Consider the following 18037-nt stretch of genomic DNA (forward strand, 5'->3'; position numbering starts at 1 on the left):
TTCATTTTGTGTAGGAAAGCGTAGGGTCCATTAGGGAGTTTTGTTTGTTATTTTTTGCACTGCTCACTGCTGAAGCAAATAAATGGCTGCTTAGCACTTTAAAAGATACTATTGGTGTTCTTTCTTGGGTGGTGCGTGAGTGGGGCCAGTTTCTTGTTGCGTTCAATACACGCCTAGACTAAGAACGTAACACAGCATTCAAACAATTTCAGCTTTACTTTCTGTAATGATCTAAATAAATAAACCCAGCAATAAAACACTTCAAACTGATACTGACCAAATAAATACACATCTAAATGTTTCCCCCACACACTGATATAGATCTAATTTTAAACAAGTCAAAATATATACTGAAAAATTATTTTGTACTTTTCTGCTAAAAATGAGACTTTCTCTGACTTTCTTCATTGGTGTTTTGTTTTGTTCTTGTTTTTTTTAAATTCCCAATTAATTGACCAGAAGGTGGCACTGAAACATAAAAACTTAATGTAGCTGCATTCTTGCTTTTAGTATATCTGGAATAAATTCTGAATGAAAGTGACACATGGGGCAACAAGCCAGTGTACAGCCTTTAGTACAAAATAGTTGGACATATGGGAAAGCTGTTTCATAAATATGTGTCATATATGTCAAATGCAACCGTACAAACAGTCCAGGATCTCTGGAGAAACACATCTACGGACAGTAGATTCCTTGACACCGGAGTCTACAGTAGTCTACTGTAGACTCCGGTGTCAAGGAAAACACTCCTAAAAAAACACAGAGGGCAAAACCTCTTTGTTATTTACCAAATAAAACAAATCTGTTTAAATGAGAAGACGAAGGAGATGATTGTGGACTTCAGGAGGGGCAGACACACACACACACACACACACCCCTGCACGACGGAGGATCTGCAGTCGAAGTAGTACCCAGCTACAAGTACCTGGGTACGTACCTAGATAGCAACCTCACCTGGAAAAACAAAACTTCCAGCCTGATCAGGAAGGCTCACCAGAGGCTCTACTTCCTGAGGCGGTTGAGGCGTGCGGGAGAGCTCAATCCTCATCTCCTTTTACAGATGTGCGGTGGAGTGTTCTGTGCTCTGGCATCAACGTGTGGCACGGAAACTTCACTGTGGCAGAGAGGAAAGCGCTACAGAGGGTGGTGAAGGCTGCACAGAGAGTTGTCGGAGGCAGCTTCCCAACCGTAACCGACAAATACACCTCCAGATCCAGGAAGAGGGCCACCTGTATCATGAAGGACCCCACTCACCCAGCACACACACTCTTTGTCCCGCTCCCCTCAGGCAGGAGGCTGAGGATAATTAAATGCAAAACCACCAGACTGAGAAACAGCTTCCAGAAGCTGTGAGACTTCTCAATGCATAATGGACAAGAACTGTTATTGTAGCACCTTAATCACTACTGACACTTACTGACACCCTCACTTTATCAATGCTGGTCATCATGCCCTTTTGCTGCTAAAGCATTTATACCTATATTTATACCTACATTCTGTATCCATACTCCATACTGGTACTCAGGTTGTGCACTCAGTTTATTGTATTATTCTGTTATTCTGTTTTGTTTTAAAAAAAAACTTTTTAAAATTCTGTTTCTTCGTTATTCTGTTTCTTTTCGTTCTGGGACCGTGTGTACATAATTTCGTTCCACCTCATGTAAACATGTGATGCAAATGACAATAAAGCTCCTTGAATCCCTTGGATCCTTGAATAAGCAGCACTGCCATCTGGTGGCGTACTTTTGCAAGTAACTAGACAGGAACCAGGCAGCTTGTTTACTGCGCAAACACTTTATATGATCTACAAAAAAAACTATTTTTCAAAAACTATAAACCTCTGCAGTGCCCTGGTGTTTTAGGAAATTGTCTTAAAAAAAGTTCTGATTCAATTGCTGGGCTTCAGGCTGAGATCACAACACTGGTTTTGTGTGCTCATTTAGGTCCATTCAAAAGAGCCTGAGAAGCTTCAATACAGCAAAATAATCATTAAAGATTCTGCAGTGAAATGTGAGCGTGCTGGTGTCGCTGACCATCCTAACACCTCTGCACATGTGGCCAGGTGTTCTTGAGTTACACCCTTCCATTGACATTTCAATCAGATGACTCATTAAGTTGTTCAAGTAGTCTGCAGTGCGTCACTTTTTACCCATTGTTCAACTGTTATAAAAATGGGAGTGCCCATATTTAGCTTCTAAATACTTTTCAGGAGAGGACACATGGCCACATGCTTGGCATAGGCTCAGACACATCCACATTTCAGAATGGATGACTGCAAAAAGACCACGATAACTGCTGAATCTGAGTTTGAGATGTCCGGCAGCTACAGGAGGGTGCATGTAGGAGATAAACAGGAGACATAGTATTATGAAAGTAAATGAAGCGCCCAGTCATGTTGAGGAGAATATGCAAGTCTGAAGTTGTTTAGACTTTGGGACCCTGCTTGTCCAGATTGAGATTTGATATCTGGAAGGTTGTAATTTGAAAACTTATATAATAAAGTCAAACACTGGGCCCAATTTTTAGCATTCTTCCTCTTCTTTAGGGGTCACCACAGTGGATGATCTTCCTTCAATCACCCTATCCCTAATATGCTCCTCTGTAACACCAACCGTCTGCATGTCCTCCTTCACTACAACCATGAACCTTCTCGGCGGTCTTCCTCTTTTTCTCCTACCTGGAAAATATTGTCCCACACTCTCTCCTCTGCACGCATCCAAACGTCAGCCTGAGCTGTCCCTCTGATATACTCACTTCGTTGTTCTCAGTGCCACAGTCACCATAGCTGGTCTCAGTTTCAAGCCTCAAACTGAGAATCTGGCTATTACAAATTTCTTGGCATTTTAAAACTAGATGCCATGAGCAACTTAGAAACAGAGGACACTGCACACTCACACAGCGGCAACTAATCAGTTAGAAAGTAGCCACATACTAAAGCATGTCCTGCTGTACCTTTGATTTTAGTATAAACGAGAGCAAAATTTGTAAAATTAACCTCACGTTAAACTCAAAGAGACTTCAAACTAAGCGAGACCATAAACTCATCAGGAAAGTCTTTATAGAGGTTTTATAACCAAGTGAGCCACAGATCCCTCGGGGACTGTGTCAGGAAGAGCATCCAGTGTAATAAAAAATAATAAATAAATCAAAAACATGCAGAGCTATCCTCTGTGGCGAACTCCTGCGAATAAAATACCATTTTAAAGTAGCTGTTTAAAGAGCCATGCGCTTTCCCATAAGACTTCTGTACCAGGGGTGTCTAACATAAGGCCCAGGGTCCAGAACTGGCCCATCAAAGACTTGATTTTGGCCCACTGACTTTATAAAATGTGAAGACATGCATAGATTTTGAACTTTTAACTGAAATTTTATAAGTTGTTCATTAACATCTTTTTCTATTGACAAAAACTGCTCATGCTCAGCCGTACTTAAATTACACCAAATTGATTAACTAAGAGATAAAAAATTTAATTTCAGTGAAGTTCCTGTTTTTCTACTATTAGTGACTCCGTAGTTAATTAACAATAACTTTTTTCATAATTACAGATCAGTCTGTGCAATGAACTATCATAAAAAGTTACCACCACTCCCGCCCACTTTACATGAAACAACTATATGTGCTGTATGTGGCCCACGATGTAAAATGAATTTGACATTCCTGTTTGACATTCCTGCAGGGTGCGTACAGTTTTAATGTGTGTCTACTTCACTTTTCACACACTGAGCCTACCTCAGGGAAGCTTTAGACCCGGCCACTGCAAACAAACGTCAAATGGCACGCACAGGCGTGATCTGGAGCGTCTCGTGAAAGCAGAAAGCTGTGTTAGATAAATAATTTTCAATTATCACGTGAGTGTTTTGCTGTGAGGAGCACCTTCATCAACCAGCCGGCCAAAGTATTAAACCAGTGTCCCTGATAAGTTTAAAGCAGCTGACCCTTGACACAAACACAGCTGAAAATAATACGAATTAGCTAAAATTATTTTTCAATAGCATTTTCAGTTTGATTGTGCTCTCCTCATTTATAACGACAGATCCTTTTGGCTCAACAACATTCATTTGTTGTGTTTTGTTAAAATTAGCGTGTGTTGTTGTTTTGATGTAGACTGAAAGCTTCGGTCAAGTCCAAAACTGTTTTTTCGGGTGTTTAAAAATGATCTTATCATCCACTCCACACAAAGGAATGCAAAACAATGTGGCAGACATAATAGAAAAGGAAGTAAAGCAAATCGAAATCTAGATTGATGACTATCTGAACGCGGCACTGGCAGCTCAAGAGCAGCTGGGGTACGTTTCCTCTCACTGCCAGCTATGAAAAACAAAGTGCCCACCAAAATGTTAGAAATCAAGTTTCATGGAAAAAAACAAACAAAAAAACAACTTTGTGGCAATTTTTTTTTTTTTTAAAGAGAGACGTGGCAGTTTTATCTTATTCAGTTTTTACCTTTTATGCCTCTGAGGTTAACAACTACTCATGTAAAGCAGCTGATAAAGCCGGAGGGAAACACTTGAAATGGCTTTTCACTATCAGAAGAAAATGATGATTGACTCTGAGATGTTGTAAATATGGTTATAGGAAGGAGTGTGTGTCTGTGTGTTGCAATCAGACAGGAAAGAGAGAGAGTTAGGCAGATAGGCACTCCCTTTTTATTGATATGCTATTCCACTTCTTCCACCCACAACTCAAGTAAAGGAGGTGAGTAAAGAAGTCTTTGAATTAGATTTTAATTTTAATCCTGCTTTTAGATTTTAATTTTATTTTTTAAAACAACCAACTTCAAAGCGTTTAATCTCCACTGATTCACAGCTACTGATAACTCTGGTGCAGGTTGGTACTGATCTGGTTAGTACGGGCAGCAAACTAAAATTGGAGTCAGTTACAGCACAAATGCTGCTCATTGCTTTTAATACTTAACATGGAAAAAGGAAATTTTTTTGTGATTTGTGAAAGCAGAAATTCGCTTTTGCTTTGAAAAAATGAATCCATACCAGGGAGATAAGTTCACTGATACATGAATGTTTGCATGCAGCAGCAGAATAGCAGACCCCGGGGTTGCCTGAATGTACGTGTAGCAGATTCCTTTCTCGTTAATCACTGCTGTTGCACCTGACGTGCATGCTGTGCTTTCATGTTTTTATTATTCACGCCATGGAAACAAAAAGCAGCACATAAAGTCAAACTGCCTCTTGAGATAAAAGCTGACATTTGCACTAAAACCCACAAAATTGTCAAAGTTAGAGTACAGTGGTTACGTGCAGTGGTTATGATTATTCATCCGATTAGAAAATGCCACCTAAGTGATAGATGATTTTTTTTAAAAACACCCACCCAGGTGATTCAGACTCGAGCGCTGCACTCACTTTGTTTCATTCGCTATTTTTAAGTAAGGAACGCAACTTTAAGAAACAATGCAAAGCTGAGCAAACGTACAGAAGGAAGTTTGTGGCGTCACCTTGCTGTGTGGTGTGGACATCAGCTTGTCAACATTTTAGGCAACCAGCATATGTGAAATCTGTCTTTCAGTGCAACAGTTGCATATTTTCCTTCTCCATCAGTGATGAAATTGTTTATTGACAAACAGCCGCAGTACTTTCTGTATTTAACTAACGTGCTGCATTACAGCCCAGTTTCGTATCGGCCCGATGGCTGGCATGAATGGGACACAGGTGGAAAACCTATCTAGCTCCAACAGCAGCACCTGGCAGGCAGAGGCTTCAAGAGGAACCCAGATTGTAGTTACGCTGCTTATCTTCTTGGTGAGAAATCTTCTCCTTTTTTTTTACTTTCAGTTCATGAATCGTTTCCGATGTAAAATTCACATTCAGTATCAGTTCCACTTACATATATACATGTGGAGTAAATGCTCCATGTATTGCAGCTACAACAGGCAGGGAGCCTGCTCAATGTAAATGACGATTGTCATGCAAAGGCTGAAAAAGCCACCAGAGCTCATTAAATAAGACCAGCTCCATCTTCGTATCGGTTTCACAGAATGAACAGTAGGTTCAGTCTTCACAACAAGCAAATAAATGAATTCCTGCAAAATGTCAAGTTGCTGTTTCCCCGAGCCTAACTGCAACCTGGTTGTCTTGGTACCTCAAGGTGGGCGCGCCTCTGAATGGGCTCGTGGTTTGGGCGCTCGGATTTCGGAGTCATCGTCATGTGGTGCGTAGAGGTAGTAATGAGGAGACACGCGCTGCCAGCAGTTTCCGTGTCTATGTCCTGAACCTTGCCCTGGCCGATCTGGTGCTGATCCTGCGGACCCCTCTCATGTTGGGCTTTCTCATTCACAACTACAGCTGGCCATTTGGGGACACCTTCTGCCGCATCATCATGTTCCTGCGGGTCCTGGGATTGTACGCCTCTGCTTTCCTCCTCTGCGCTGTGGCTCTGGAACGATGCTTGTGCCTGCTGAGGCCGGTGTGGGCTCGACTGCGACGGCCAGCTTGGGCCGTCCCTTTGGCCTGTGGTCTCATATGGCTGATGGCTACCATCTTGTCTAGCCCCTACCTCTACTTCGCTGTCCTGCAGGAGAAATCTGGGAAACACCTTTGCTATGAGAGTGAAGGGCATAATACGACTTTGTTCGTAATCGAAACTTTAGCAGGTTTCATGTTGCCCGTGCTGGTGTTCCTGGGAAGTAACCTGGCTGTTCTGCTCACTATTAGGAGAGCTTCACCTCCAACACCCACCTCCTCCACTCCTTCAATGGCACGCAAGATGATAAGGATGTACCATGTGCTCTTTTTCACAATGCTCCTCTTCCTCACCTGCTGGGTCCCCTATTTTGTTTGTCGATTTGTACAGGCTTTGGCCAAATCTCACTCTCTGTTTCAGTCAGCAAGCTATGGTAAATACATATCTCTGTACCTGGTGTATATCAAGAGCGCCCTGAACCCCGTGCTTTACGTGTTTGCTGCCAGAGGCTTAGGCCGTGCCATCAAAGCTTCTCTGGTCTCCACCATTGACCGACTTTTCAATGATGACTCCTCAGAGTCCATACGAAGGAAGTCACTGAAAAACTCGCAGATGTAACAGGGAGGCCAATAATGTAATAATTTAGCATGTTAACTCTTCATTTCTTCAGCATTTCTTTTAACATGTGCATTTCTCCTTTTGTGGAAATTATTCATCCCCCTTTAAAATGTGAGTTGTGTAAATACAGAAGTAGAAGTGTTTGAGTTATTACAAGTGAATGTACCGCAGTGTCCTCTTTATGAGTGAAAACCACACATAATCTTGTAAATAAAATGATGATTTTTGCTTTAGTTTGACAGTTTTGCAGAGATGTGATCCTATCTGGACCATGTATTTCAAGGATCTGGACTGTTATTGATTTGTTTTGAATGTACACATACTTTTTTATTTTTTATTTTAATAGGCTATTAAAATTTTTGAGAATGGGAATGGAAAAGTTTCATTTACAAAACAAAACAAACAAACAGAAATTACTCCTATGCTTTGCCAAAAAGAGCATATTTGGCTCATGAAAAGGAGATTTAGGTTTGGCTGTTGCTGCCAGCTCCTAACAAGAAGCTGCCTCTGTCTGAACATGCTGATGGCAGGGTTGTTATTCTAGGGGAAAATGAATTCATGAATCATCTTGTTCACTGGTTTATGCAACATGCACAGCAATGAAAAAAACAACATCATTTCGATGCTAACTTCCTGGCTGCAGGGTAAGTTTTATTACATGGAGTTCTTAAAAAGAAAAAACAACCCATACCTTGCATAATCCTTTCAAGAATGCTATTGTTTCCAGCACAGAGCAGATTCTCCAAATTTGTTAAAACCAAAAGTTTTCCAGATTAAACGCATTCCAGTAGCTTTAGTTAGCTGAATGTCTCACTAGGCTTGCAAAACATCAAGCAGCAAGCAGCAGCAAGATTTGGACTTGTTTTTATTCAGCGCACACTAAATCTTCCACTGTAAAAAAAAGTTTAGGCAGCAGGATTTTAATTAATTCACTGTTCAGTTGTGACTTTATTTAATTTTCAGTTGTTTAGCCTAAACTTGCCACAGAAGTTGGATATCAGGCTTTTATGTCCACCAAAAGACAAAAAACATCCACATAACAGAACACATAATTAATAAAAAACAAAGAAAAAAGTAGCTGAAAACAGGAATATGATGCAAACTCAATACCAGCGAAGCATGGTAAGCAGAAATATTCCACAGGGTTGTTATTCTAGGGGAAAATGAATTCATGAATCATCTTGTTCACTGGTTTATGCAACATGCACAGCAATGAAAAAAGACAACCACAAAGACAACCACAAATATGGAAGTAAGAAGTATCAAACCCAATAAATACTGAGCAGCAAATCTCTAAACCTCTTCTTTAATGCTACGTTTCTTCAAAACTCAGTGCGCTACTATTCAATACGCAGCCGGGGTGGAAGAGCCGATCGGCGTGTTCACGTGCCCGCGCAAGCAGCACCTGGTCATCCTTGGTTGGCTTCGATTTCTGCAGAATTTGGCCCAGTTTCCGAGCTGTGGCTGCAGAATCGCTGTCTGGTATAAACTTTCTCAGCAGAGCCTGAGGAAAATAGAAAGTGGCAATTTAAATTGATTTTTTTTAAATGATCTGGTCTTCTCCTAGGGAAGAGAGGCAGCAGATCAATCAGCAGTGGGTATACACACATTACCGCAGATACAAGTACAGTTTTTAAGGCTTAGAACCAGAGAAAAGATAACTGTTACAGTCCTATGGTGCCAAAAAGTGGCACAGGTGTAATTTTCAGGTATGAAACTTGCAGGTTGTAGTGACTTCAGATGACCTACACTCAGCATGACCTGTGACATGTGGTTGATTTTTCAACTAATTCCAGGTAAAACGTATGAGTGATATGACTCGTGAAAACAGCTAGAACAAAAACAAGGGTTTATTCTGTAGCTGAGTAGATAACCAAGATAACACAGAACCTAAAAGTCACATTCTCTCTCTCTCTCTCTGCATTTCGTAACATGAATTTCATGTTTTTTCACAGAAGTTGCACCACAGAGAACATGTACAGGCTTTCCTGTTACATGGTAGAGGAAGTGCCTGCTAAGCTATTTAGAAATGCTATTCATAAAAAAAAGAAGGAACAAAATGAACTTCACCTTTAGTGATAAGTAATATTGTGCAATTTGGTTAAATGAAGCACATTTCAGATAGTGTGAAAATGTTGGCTGTGCCTAGCTCTTAAAATAACAACACTCACCTCCAATGTTTCACCTTTCTGAGAAGGAAGACAGGGAAGTTTGAGAACAGCTCGTTCACTTATTCGTAAAATCTGTGAAGACCAGAAACTGTGTGAGTTTGAAGTAAATCATTAAAAACCTTCGAGTCTGTGATTCGATATGGCTCTGGTGTAGCATTCCAGGCAATACTTGATATTTCTCCAGAATAGGTTATGTCAGATTTCACAACAGCCACAAAATAGTCACATTTCAGCCAAACATCACAAAAAATTCACTGTTACGGTGATTCTGTAACAAACGTCTAGACGAACCTGTCTAACGGCCCCATGATGGTGTCGAAACTGCAGTTCACACCACGATTTTCTGGTCACTTCAGCTGTGACATCTACTATTATTAAATGACCCATTTACTGTAATGTATGTCACATTAAAACATAGTTATATAGCATATAATAAAACCTGTAGCAGAACCTCCATAGTCTATTGCAAAAGAAAGGCAAAAAGAAAGAAAGAAGAGAGTAACGTTCAAAAAGGGAAAATTCAGATCAAAGAAATAAATCGACACAAAAGGTTCAGAATTTGAAAAACACACCAGAGGTGGTAATGAACAGTTTATCAGATAAACCTGTTCATCTGCTTGTTAACATAAACAAACTTAAACGTAGCCAGACTGATCTGAGTATTTCAGAAACTGCTGATCGGCTGGGATTTCCCCCGCACAACCATCTCTAAGGTTCACAGAGAATGGTCTGAAAAACAGAAAATAAGCAGCAGTTCTCTGGGTGAAAATGCCATGTTGATGCCAGAGGTCAACGGAGTATGGCCAGAGTGTTTTAAATAACTTGATTGCTATTTTAAGACTGCTTGAAAATGATAATAAAGTCAGCCTGGTTAAATCGCTGGTTACAATCATGGTATGCAGAAGAATATATCTAAATACACAACACGTCAAACCAAGACCACAACAGGGGCCAACTAAGAAAAAGAAACCAAGGCTACAGTTCACAGTCTCACCAGTTGCCTGGATAGATGAATCAATATCTGCTACAGCATTCAAATGGCAGGGTCAGTAAACAACATGAAGGCATGGAACCATCAGGTTCAGGCTGGTAAGGTTGTAATGGTGTGAAGCATATTTTCTTGGCACATTGTGGACTTCATAGTACCAACTGAGCATCATTTAAACGCTACAGAGACATCGTGTGTGAGAATTGATGCATGTCCATACTTTTATGACCACCATCTTCTGATGGCTGCTTACAGCAGAAGAACGCGAGATGTTGCAAAACGCAAATCTATCAAACTGATTTCTTAAATGTATCAGTGAGTTCACTGTACTCAGATGGCCCCAACAGTCCCCAGATCTCATTCTAATACAGCACCTCTGGGATGTAGTGGAAGATGAGATTCCCAACATGGATGTGCCCTTTGCCATGACAGCTAACTCTCACAGCAGGACCACAAAAATTGCTCAGGAACAACTCCAAGAATATATCAATGAGCCTGAGGCATTGACACTGGCCAATATGGTTAAATGTTCTGTATCAGATAGCACGAGGCACGAAATGACAACATTCACATCTGCTGCGACTCCTCAGTGTTTTGAGGTTGTAGGTGATAACTTTAGTGTGAAGAGGATGATTCAGCCATGAAAAACTCAGACAATGCTGTAATGCTTTAATAGATAAATGCGTGTTTATATTAATAGCATCATTTAAATGCTCATAACAGCTGGTGTAGCAGATTTTCACTAAAATAAAAAGGTCAAATTCACACCTGAATTAAAATCAGGACAGCAGTGATTGGAGAATGTTGCAATAAAGACAAATAAGTATGTGTGCTTGTGTGAAATCATTTGCACCTCTTTAGCTTTCTCCTCTTCCTCCTCTAACTGGTCCCTCAGCTGACTGCATGAGTGCTGCAAAGACTCGGTTTCCTCCTCCAGCCTCTCCAGTGCACGAACCACAGCCCTCAAGTCTTCCTGCAAAGTCAAAAAGAAGCCCTCATGTAAAACCACTGATACCATTCTCTTGTTTTAGGACTGGTTTTTTTTTTTTGTTTTTAGCATGATATGTTATTTTTTTTCTATGACCTGTCACATCTCAGTGAAAAGGCAGAAGTTATGTTCATAGACTTTTAGACAATTTCTCCACCGTGGATTTTAAACCAATTAATTAACACATGATTAAAGTCCAAACTTTCATATTTAATTCAAGAATTATTTTTAGACATATTCCCCATTTTCATAGGCTCGAAATTTCAATTCGACTCACTTTTAACTGTAAGGCACCAAATCACAATAATTTTTTAAAACAGAATAATGAATGCACTGACCACCAAAGAGGTCTAAATGTCCACAGAAAATAGGTACAAATGACAGACATGATGACAGAATTATTTTAATGGTTAAAATCATTGAACCAAGTCAAGAACACTCTGGAGGAGGTAAGCATATAATCGTCAAAACCAACAATCAAGAGACAACTTAATGAGTAATTTGCACCTTGTTGGTCTACAGAAAGGTGAACAAGAACAAGAAAAGCTCAGACTAAATCTTTACACAGATAACACCAAGATGCACTTGTACCAAAACAAATTAAAAACGTAAAAAAAAGTAAGTAAAAATGGGTGCAGAGAGAGGAAAAACAGCTCATGGTCTGATGAATTTGTGGAGAGTGTTGTGTGTTATGGGTCACTAGTACTTAAAGATAATAGGACTGCTGTTAGCAGCAGCACGATGAACTCTTTAGTGTATTCTATTGTATTTTAATTTTGAACATGTTAAAATAGTATACAACCACAAAAGAGAAAAAAGAAGCAAAACAAAAGGAAAATGTAAAACAATTATTATAAATAACTTACATGTTCAAAAAAAAGTAGAAAGAAGCATAAGCTTGTTTAATCCCACCCCATTCCACTATTTAGTAACTAATAGTGTATACATTTGTTACATGTATCTTTATAGCCCCAGTAATAAGTCAAAAGATACAAATTTACAGGTCTATATACATACTTGTGCAACCACACACATATATACACATCCCTATAGTGAAGATAGTCGGGGAGAACACCCCATCGTCTAACTTTACATGCCTATATTCTCTGCTCAGATTGAGCCAGTTGCAGAAAAACGAATCATACAGACCTTCACAGTGCAAATAGAAAACCAGGCCTGCAACGATTCATCGAGTAATTCGCTTATAAAAAGAAGAAATCCTCAACACAAATTCTTTGCTTTGATGCTTCGTTTTAACACGTGGCTCTGTAGCATTCTGATGTGTTAAATGTATCAAATCTGACGATGATATAGGAAGTCTGACAACATAAAACCCACGCACCGTGAAGAGCAAAGAGGCAGAGCCATTACTGAGACAGTAAGCTTAGGTAGAGTGAAAGAAAACGTGTTTCCAACGTTGGTTTGTTGATCGAAGCACCTGATCAACAAACTCCGACCTGAAGAAAAGCAAACTTTGTAGCTGCTCCATCCATCAGTGTTTCTTTTACACGGTGAAAATCAGTAAGCCTCCAGAAGTTGTATTAAAATATGCAGATGAACTCTTAACTTAGCCTAATAACACATTTAAATCATACAGCTTTCTGAAGGCTGATTCAAGCAGTCTTATTTTACATGGAAGCAATGCCTGCAGCAAACATTGGCGTGTCCAAAAGGGGGCATGGGATGCACTAGATCATATTAATTTTAAGGTTTCATAACATTATCAGATTGAACGTGAAATAGTATAAAATACTGTGTTAATTAAATTGCATTAATCTTTAAAAAAAGAAACATTGATTTTGAAAGACCTGTGTTTTTCCTCTTTTGAATATTTGTTATTCCTCATTAGACAAAATTATTTCTTATCCAATTACCGGTACTCGATTAAATCAGTGGAATTATCAATAGATTGCTAAAATTAATGACAGCTGCAGCCCTAATGGATAATAAACCAAAGCATACTGCAAAAACAACCCAACAGTTTCTCAAGCTAAAGAAAATAGATTCTTCAATAGATAAATGAACACAGTAGAGCATGCTTTCAATTACTGAACACAAAAACTGGCAGAGCATCTTAAAGGAGGAAACACAACATCTGGTGCAGTCCATTAGTTCTACACTTCAGACCCTCATTGACTGCAAAGGTTTTTCGTCCATGTAAATAATAGATCATTATATTACTAAAAATAAAATATTAAAAAAAACATTATATTATTTTTGAGCTTCTGAAAAAATAAAAATGGCTACAATTCATAAACAGTTAAAACAATGAATTAAAGCTAAAAGTCTGCACTTCAGTCTTGATTGGCTGATTTAAAATTCGCTGGGGTGTTGTACTGTGGCAAAAATTTTTAAAAAAAATCGATGTGTCCCAGTTTACAAACATATTGACCTAATTGTATCATTCAGTTTTATTGTGAGCAGTTAAATTCCTGTTTTGTTTTTTAACCCCATCCTTCGTCTGTTCTCACGTACAGAGAGCTGAGTAGGTGTTACTTCAGAGCAGAGAAACCACAGCACACAAAATGAAACAGACTTTATCTCAATGGTGTCAAAGACCACAGTCTAACCATAAGGTAGGCAGTGCAAATCATTTTTCTCATACCTGCTGAACAAACAGAATATCAACTTGCAGAAATGTGAAAACCTCTCTATATCAGTAGGTTTTTGCACAGATGTATCAAGTTCATGGCCACATAAATTTTCCACCAAGAGACAGTTTAGCTTCCAATCAAATCCTCCAAAGCAATCGAATCATTTTTTATGTTTTTCACCTTCAAGATGCTCAGATTCTTCTCTCCAACCACTGACTTCTTAGTCTCGTCCTGGTGATGCCTGGATGAGTGCTCCAAATATTTTTGTTTCTGCACTGGAACTTTGAGTTGTGCACACTGAGCCAGGAACCTAAAATGGGTCGGAAAACACATCAGGAAAAGGCAACACAAACTGCAGTTTAAAAAAAATTCTCAAATGATGATGTCTGAATTAATAAAAGAATAAAACAGAGGATTATAAATGAATAATTTAATGAGGGTTCATCCACTTTCACTCAATCCTTATCATTGTGATGCACACCCACACAGAGCAGGGCCCTGCTTTGTGTGAAACAAACACTGAGCTGATGAACTCTGAGTTTCTGGTTCCAGAAAGGCCGATCGGTTACAACACAACAACTGATTCATCAGTGATCACTGCGTTGTGTCTAAATATGCAGACCAGTTTTATTAAATAGAGATTGCTGCAGTAACATATGCCAACTGTTTCAGTGCATGGGGACAGGCTAACAACCTAATAGCTGTCTTATCTTAAACTGCACTAAAGTCACCATCTAAGCTTGTCGTGCTTTTTGTTTATTTGTTTGAATGTTTTGTGGTGCTTGTTCTCATTCTTGCTGAACACTGGTGTCGCTCCTTTTCCTGTTTAGCCCAGATTTTAACCATTATTCACTATCTGACCTACATGCAGTTGTTTTTTTGGGGGTTTTTTTGTTTGTTTGTTTGGTTTTTGTTTTTTGGGGGGAGGGGGGCACATCCACATAGGTTGCATCTGGGGTTTTTTTCCTCTCTCAAAGGCAAATATTTGTCCTTCACAGTTTTCCTACTTCTTCATACATTCCCTCACTGTCCTTACAGGTATGTGACAACTTCTTTGAGTCCCTGAATTGAAGCTATGATTATTGTTTCTTATATTGAGAACATGAATGCTGCAAAATAGTAGATGGAAGTGCACAGGTAGAATCGAGCTGTGTTGATGAGACATGTAGTGACTTTTCTAGGGGCATCCACATCAGGTTACAGTGCAGGATATGTTTTAGGGTATCAGAGGAGTTTGCGGTTATGACTGTTTATTTATCACAAAGGTATAAACTGGGTGTAAGCAAATACCTGCGGACACAAACACAGTACCATAAGTCCTGAATTACTATCCAGAGTCACAGTGTTACACCCAATTTTTTGTTTCAGGGAGCAATCTAGTCTATAACCTATAACCTAAGGGTTAACCGAAGTCATACTTTTCATTAGACCTGCTTTCTGGAACAAAGCCTGGAGCAAAGCCACAATCTGAACATCATCAAGGTAATTATGTGGGATGTAATGAAAGGGTGTGAGCCATGCCACACCTTTAGCCACTCTTCTGGTCTTAACAAAGCACCGCAAGGCTTCTAATGTGCTAACTGATGGGGTTCAAACATACGCAAACATCACACAAGGCGTGTGACGTTCGTGTGATGTGACAGGCGTTCAAGTTTAAGTGCCGCTTTCAAGTGCCGCATGTTCCTAAAACCAACCTACACAAACTTAATTTCATGTGTGACTTAAATTTAACGTAAAAAGATATCCAACTGCATGTAGGTCAGATAGTGAATAATGGTTAATTGCCGTTAATTGCTAAGATATTAGAAAAGGTTGTGGTTATTATGTTTTAGACAAACATAATATTTTTGACAACTTTCAGTCTGTCTTTCGTAGAGCTCATTCTACTGAAACAGCCCTTCTTAGAGTTTCTAGTGACATTCTGATGCAAAACGATACATTACATTTTGCATGAAAGGCTGAAATACTGGGTTGGTGTATCTGGGTCTGCCTTAGAGTGGTTCTCCTCGTTTCTCTATGAACGATACTTTTCTGTGGCGGTCTCTAAGTACAGGTCATCTTCCACGTCCCTGTCCTATGGTGTGCCACAAGGTTCTGTGCTGGGACCCTTATTGTTTTTAATATATCTACTTCCTCTCCAGCATATTTTGAGCCCCTTTGAGGACATTTGCTAGCACTGCTACGCAGATGACATCCAGTTATATATTTCTTTTAAACCTGAAGATGTTTCTAGGCTGCAGATTCTAAATGAGTGCTTAGAATCCATCAAAAGTTGGATGGCTAACAACTTCCTCTAACTTAATGAAGAAAAGACTGAAGTCCTTGTATGTGACAGACATGTACCGTACCAAACATAATGAATGCTCTTGGTCCTCTTTCAACATTTGTGAAATCGTCTATCAGGAACCTAGGGGTAACCTTTGATTCTGCTCTTACTCTGGATGTTCACGTCAAATCTCTGGTTCGGTCCTGCTTCTATCATTTAAGAAACATTTCTAAATTGGGCCCTTTAATATCTCATACTGACCTGGAGATTGTTATTGATGCATTCACTTCATCGCGATTGGTCTACTGTAATTCACTGTTTACATGTCTAAACAAAAACTTCCTGGAACGTCTGCAGATTGTCCAAAATGCTGCAGCAAGGCTTCTGACAAAAACATCTAAGTACTCTCATGTAACACCATTGCTTATACAGCTGCACTGGCTCCCCGTTGAATTCAGAGTCCATTTTAAGATATTGGTTCTGACCTTTAAAGCTCTTCAAGGACAAGCACCAGCCTACATCATTGAACTTTTACAGCCCTATGTCCCTAGTAGGTCTCTGAGGTCTTGTGATCAGAGCCTACTTGTTATTCAGCATACAAGGCTGAGACTGTGGAACTCTCTTCCTCAGAACTTAAGATCTGCGGACTCAGTGGTCACTTTTAAAAAAACAACTAAAAACACATCTTGTTGCATTTTGCTAACTTTTGTCTGTTTTTGTTTTATACTTTGTGAAGCACTTTGTGATCTTTTTATCTAGAAATGTGCTATATAAATAAGAATTTTACTTACTTATGTTGTTTATTTATACATACTTTAACTGTAATTTCAGACTTAATGCTTACATGGTTTTCATTTTTTTCAGATGCTCCTGGCTTTCCTTCTTCTCTGTCCGCTTCACAGCAAGAGCTGCTCTGTGAACAGGGGGGGAACAAAGTGTCCTTACAAGGTAATTTTTCTTGCTAATATTGCACAATGTCAACAGGAAAACCTCAGCTTGAAATATATTTCAGGTTATGGTTAAAAATAAGAGCATTCTACTTCTGATGTGAGACTCACAGTACTGATAAGTCCATTATGTTCTCCAGAGCAGTGATGGAGGACCTGGACATCAGCGCCCTGTTGTCCTGCACTTTAGCTCTTTTAGGGTTAGGAGATGATCCTCTTTCAGCTTTAAAGACAAGAGCCGCATTAGAAAATACAAACAAATACAAACTTCACAGTTTGCTGTGGAATGAGAGGTATAAGAGGTTACTAACCTTTCGTCTGTGATGGTTTTGGATGGATGATCTTGGCTTGGTCCTAAAGTAAATGAAGGGTTGGAGGTAACAAGTCAGCCTGAGCTGCTACAGATAACGACGACAGCTGGAGTGTACTTACTCACCCGACTCGATGTTTCTGCTTTTTCCTTGTTTTTCCTGTTGGGTGTTTTTGATGGGGCCCGGTCAGAACCTCGTGTGGGTTTCATGTTTGCTCGTGAAAACGTCGAAATAAACCAAAACGTTAACCTAATGTAGCTGAAACAACATGACAACGTCTGACTCCCAAAAGCGTCTTAAGTAACGAGCACGAGTTTTCTTTGAGAAACAATTAAGCCTTAATTATAAAAGGCATATAATAAATCATAAATAGTTAAAAGACAATATAATTATTTGAAATCTAAAAAATCGCGTTATTGACGTCCTGCTTTTTCGCGCTGCTGTTTTCAAACTCCACAGCTCGCATGCGCATAAGCATTGATGGTTTAACCCGGAAAGTCGCTTGTCAGGCAGCTGTTCAAGACAATAACGATGTTGCCGTCGTCCAAAGACCGAAATAAGGGACGGGGATAAGTCTGACTAAATTATTTACTTACTGGCACATCGATAAGGTTAATTACCTTCCGTAAAAATTTAAAACAAACCCCTATGTGAGAAAAACCTGGACCAAATCGCTACCTGTGAACGCCAACTCGGGGCTAAATTAACCCTATATCCGCCATTTTGGGGAAAAGGC

At 39.5% G+C, this 18037-nt stretch overlaps 2 protein-coding genes across 2 annotated transcripts; one reads left to right on the forward strand and one right to left on the reverse strand.

Moving 5' to 3' along the window:
• Positions 1–4629: 4629 nt before the first annotated feature.
• Positions 4630–7408, forward strand: LOC146718830 (C5a anaphylatoxin chemotactic receptor 1). The gene is made up of 3 exons (XM_085456089.1): positions 4630–4696; positions 5624–5757; positions 6104–7408. The coding sequence occupies exons 2-3, from the start codon at positions 5644–5646 to the stop codon at positions 7034–7036; spliced, it is 1047 nt and encodes a 348-aa protein (XP_085312215.1). The 5' UTR covers positions 4630–4696; positions 5624–5643; the 3' UTR covers positions 7037–7408.
• Positions 7409–7884: 476 nt separating this feature from the next.
• Positions 7885–18037, reverse strand: cenpq (centromere protein Q). The gene is made up of 8 exons (XM_085456105.1): positions 17427–18037; positions 17302–17344; positions 17102–17213; positions 16888–16956; positions 13958–14087; positions 11049–11168; positions 9208–9279; positions 7885–8540 (listed from the first exon to the last, which is right to left on the reverse strand). Exons 1-8 carry the CDS (start codon positions 17508–17510, stop codon positions 8349–8351), a joined length of 822 nt encoding a protein of 273 aa, XP_085312231.1. The 5' UTR covers positions 17511–18037; the 3' UTR covers positions 7885–8348.

Source organism: Copadichromis virginalis, linkage group LG1 (genome assembly GCF_057382275.1).
Source record: "Copadichromis virginalis isolate Kocher_CV1m ecotype Utaka linkage group LG1, C_Virginalis_male_GT1.1, whole genome shotgun sequence".
In the NCBI taxonomy this organism is placed as follows: domain Eukaryota; kingdom Metazoa; phylum Chordata; class Actinopteri; order Cichliformes; family Cichlidae; genus Copadichromis; species Copadichromis virginalis.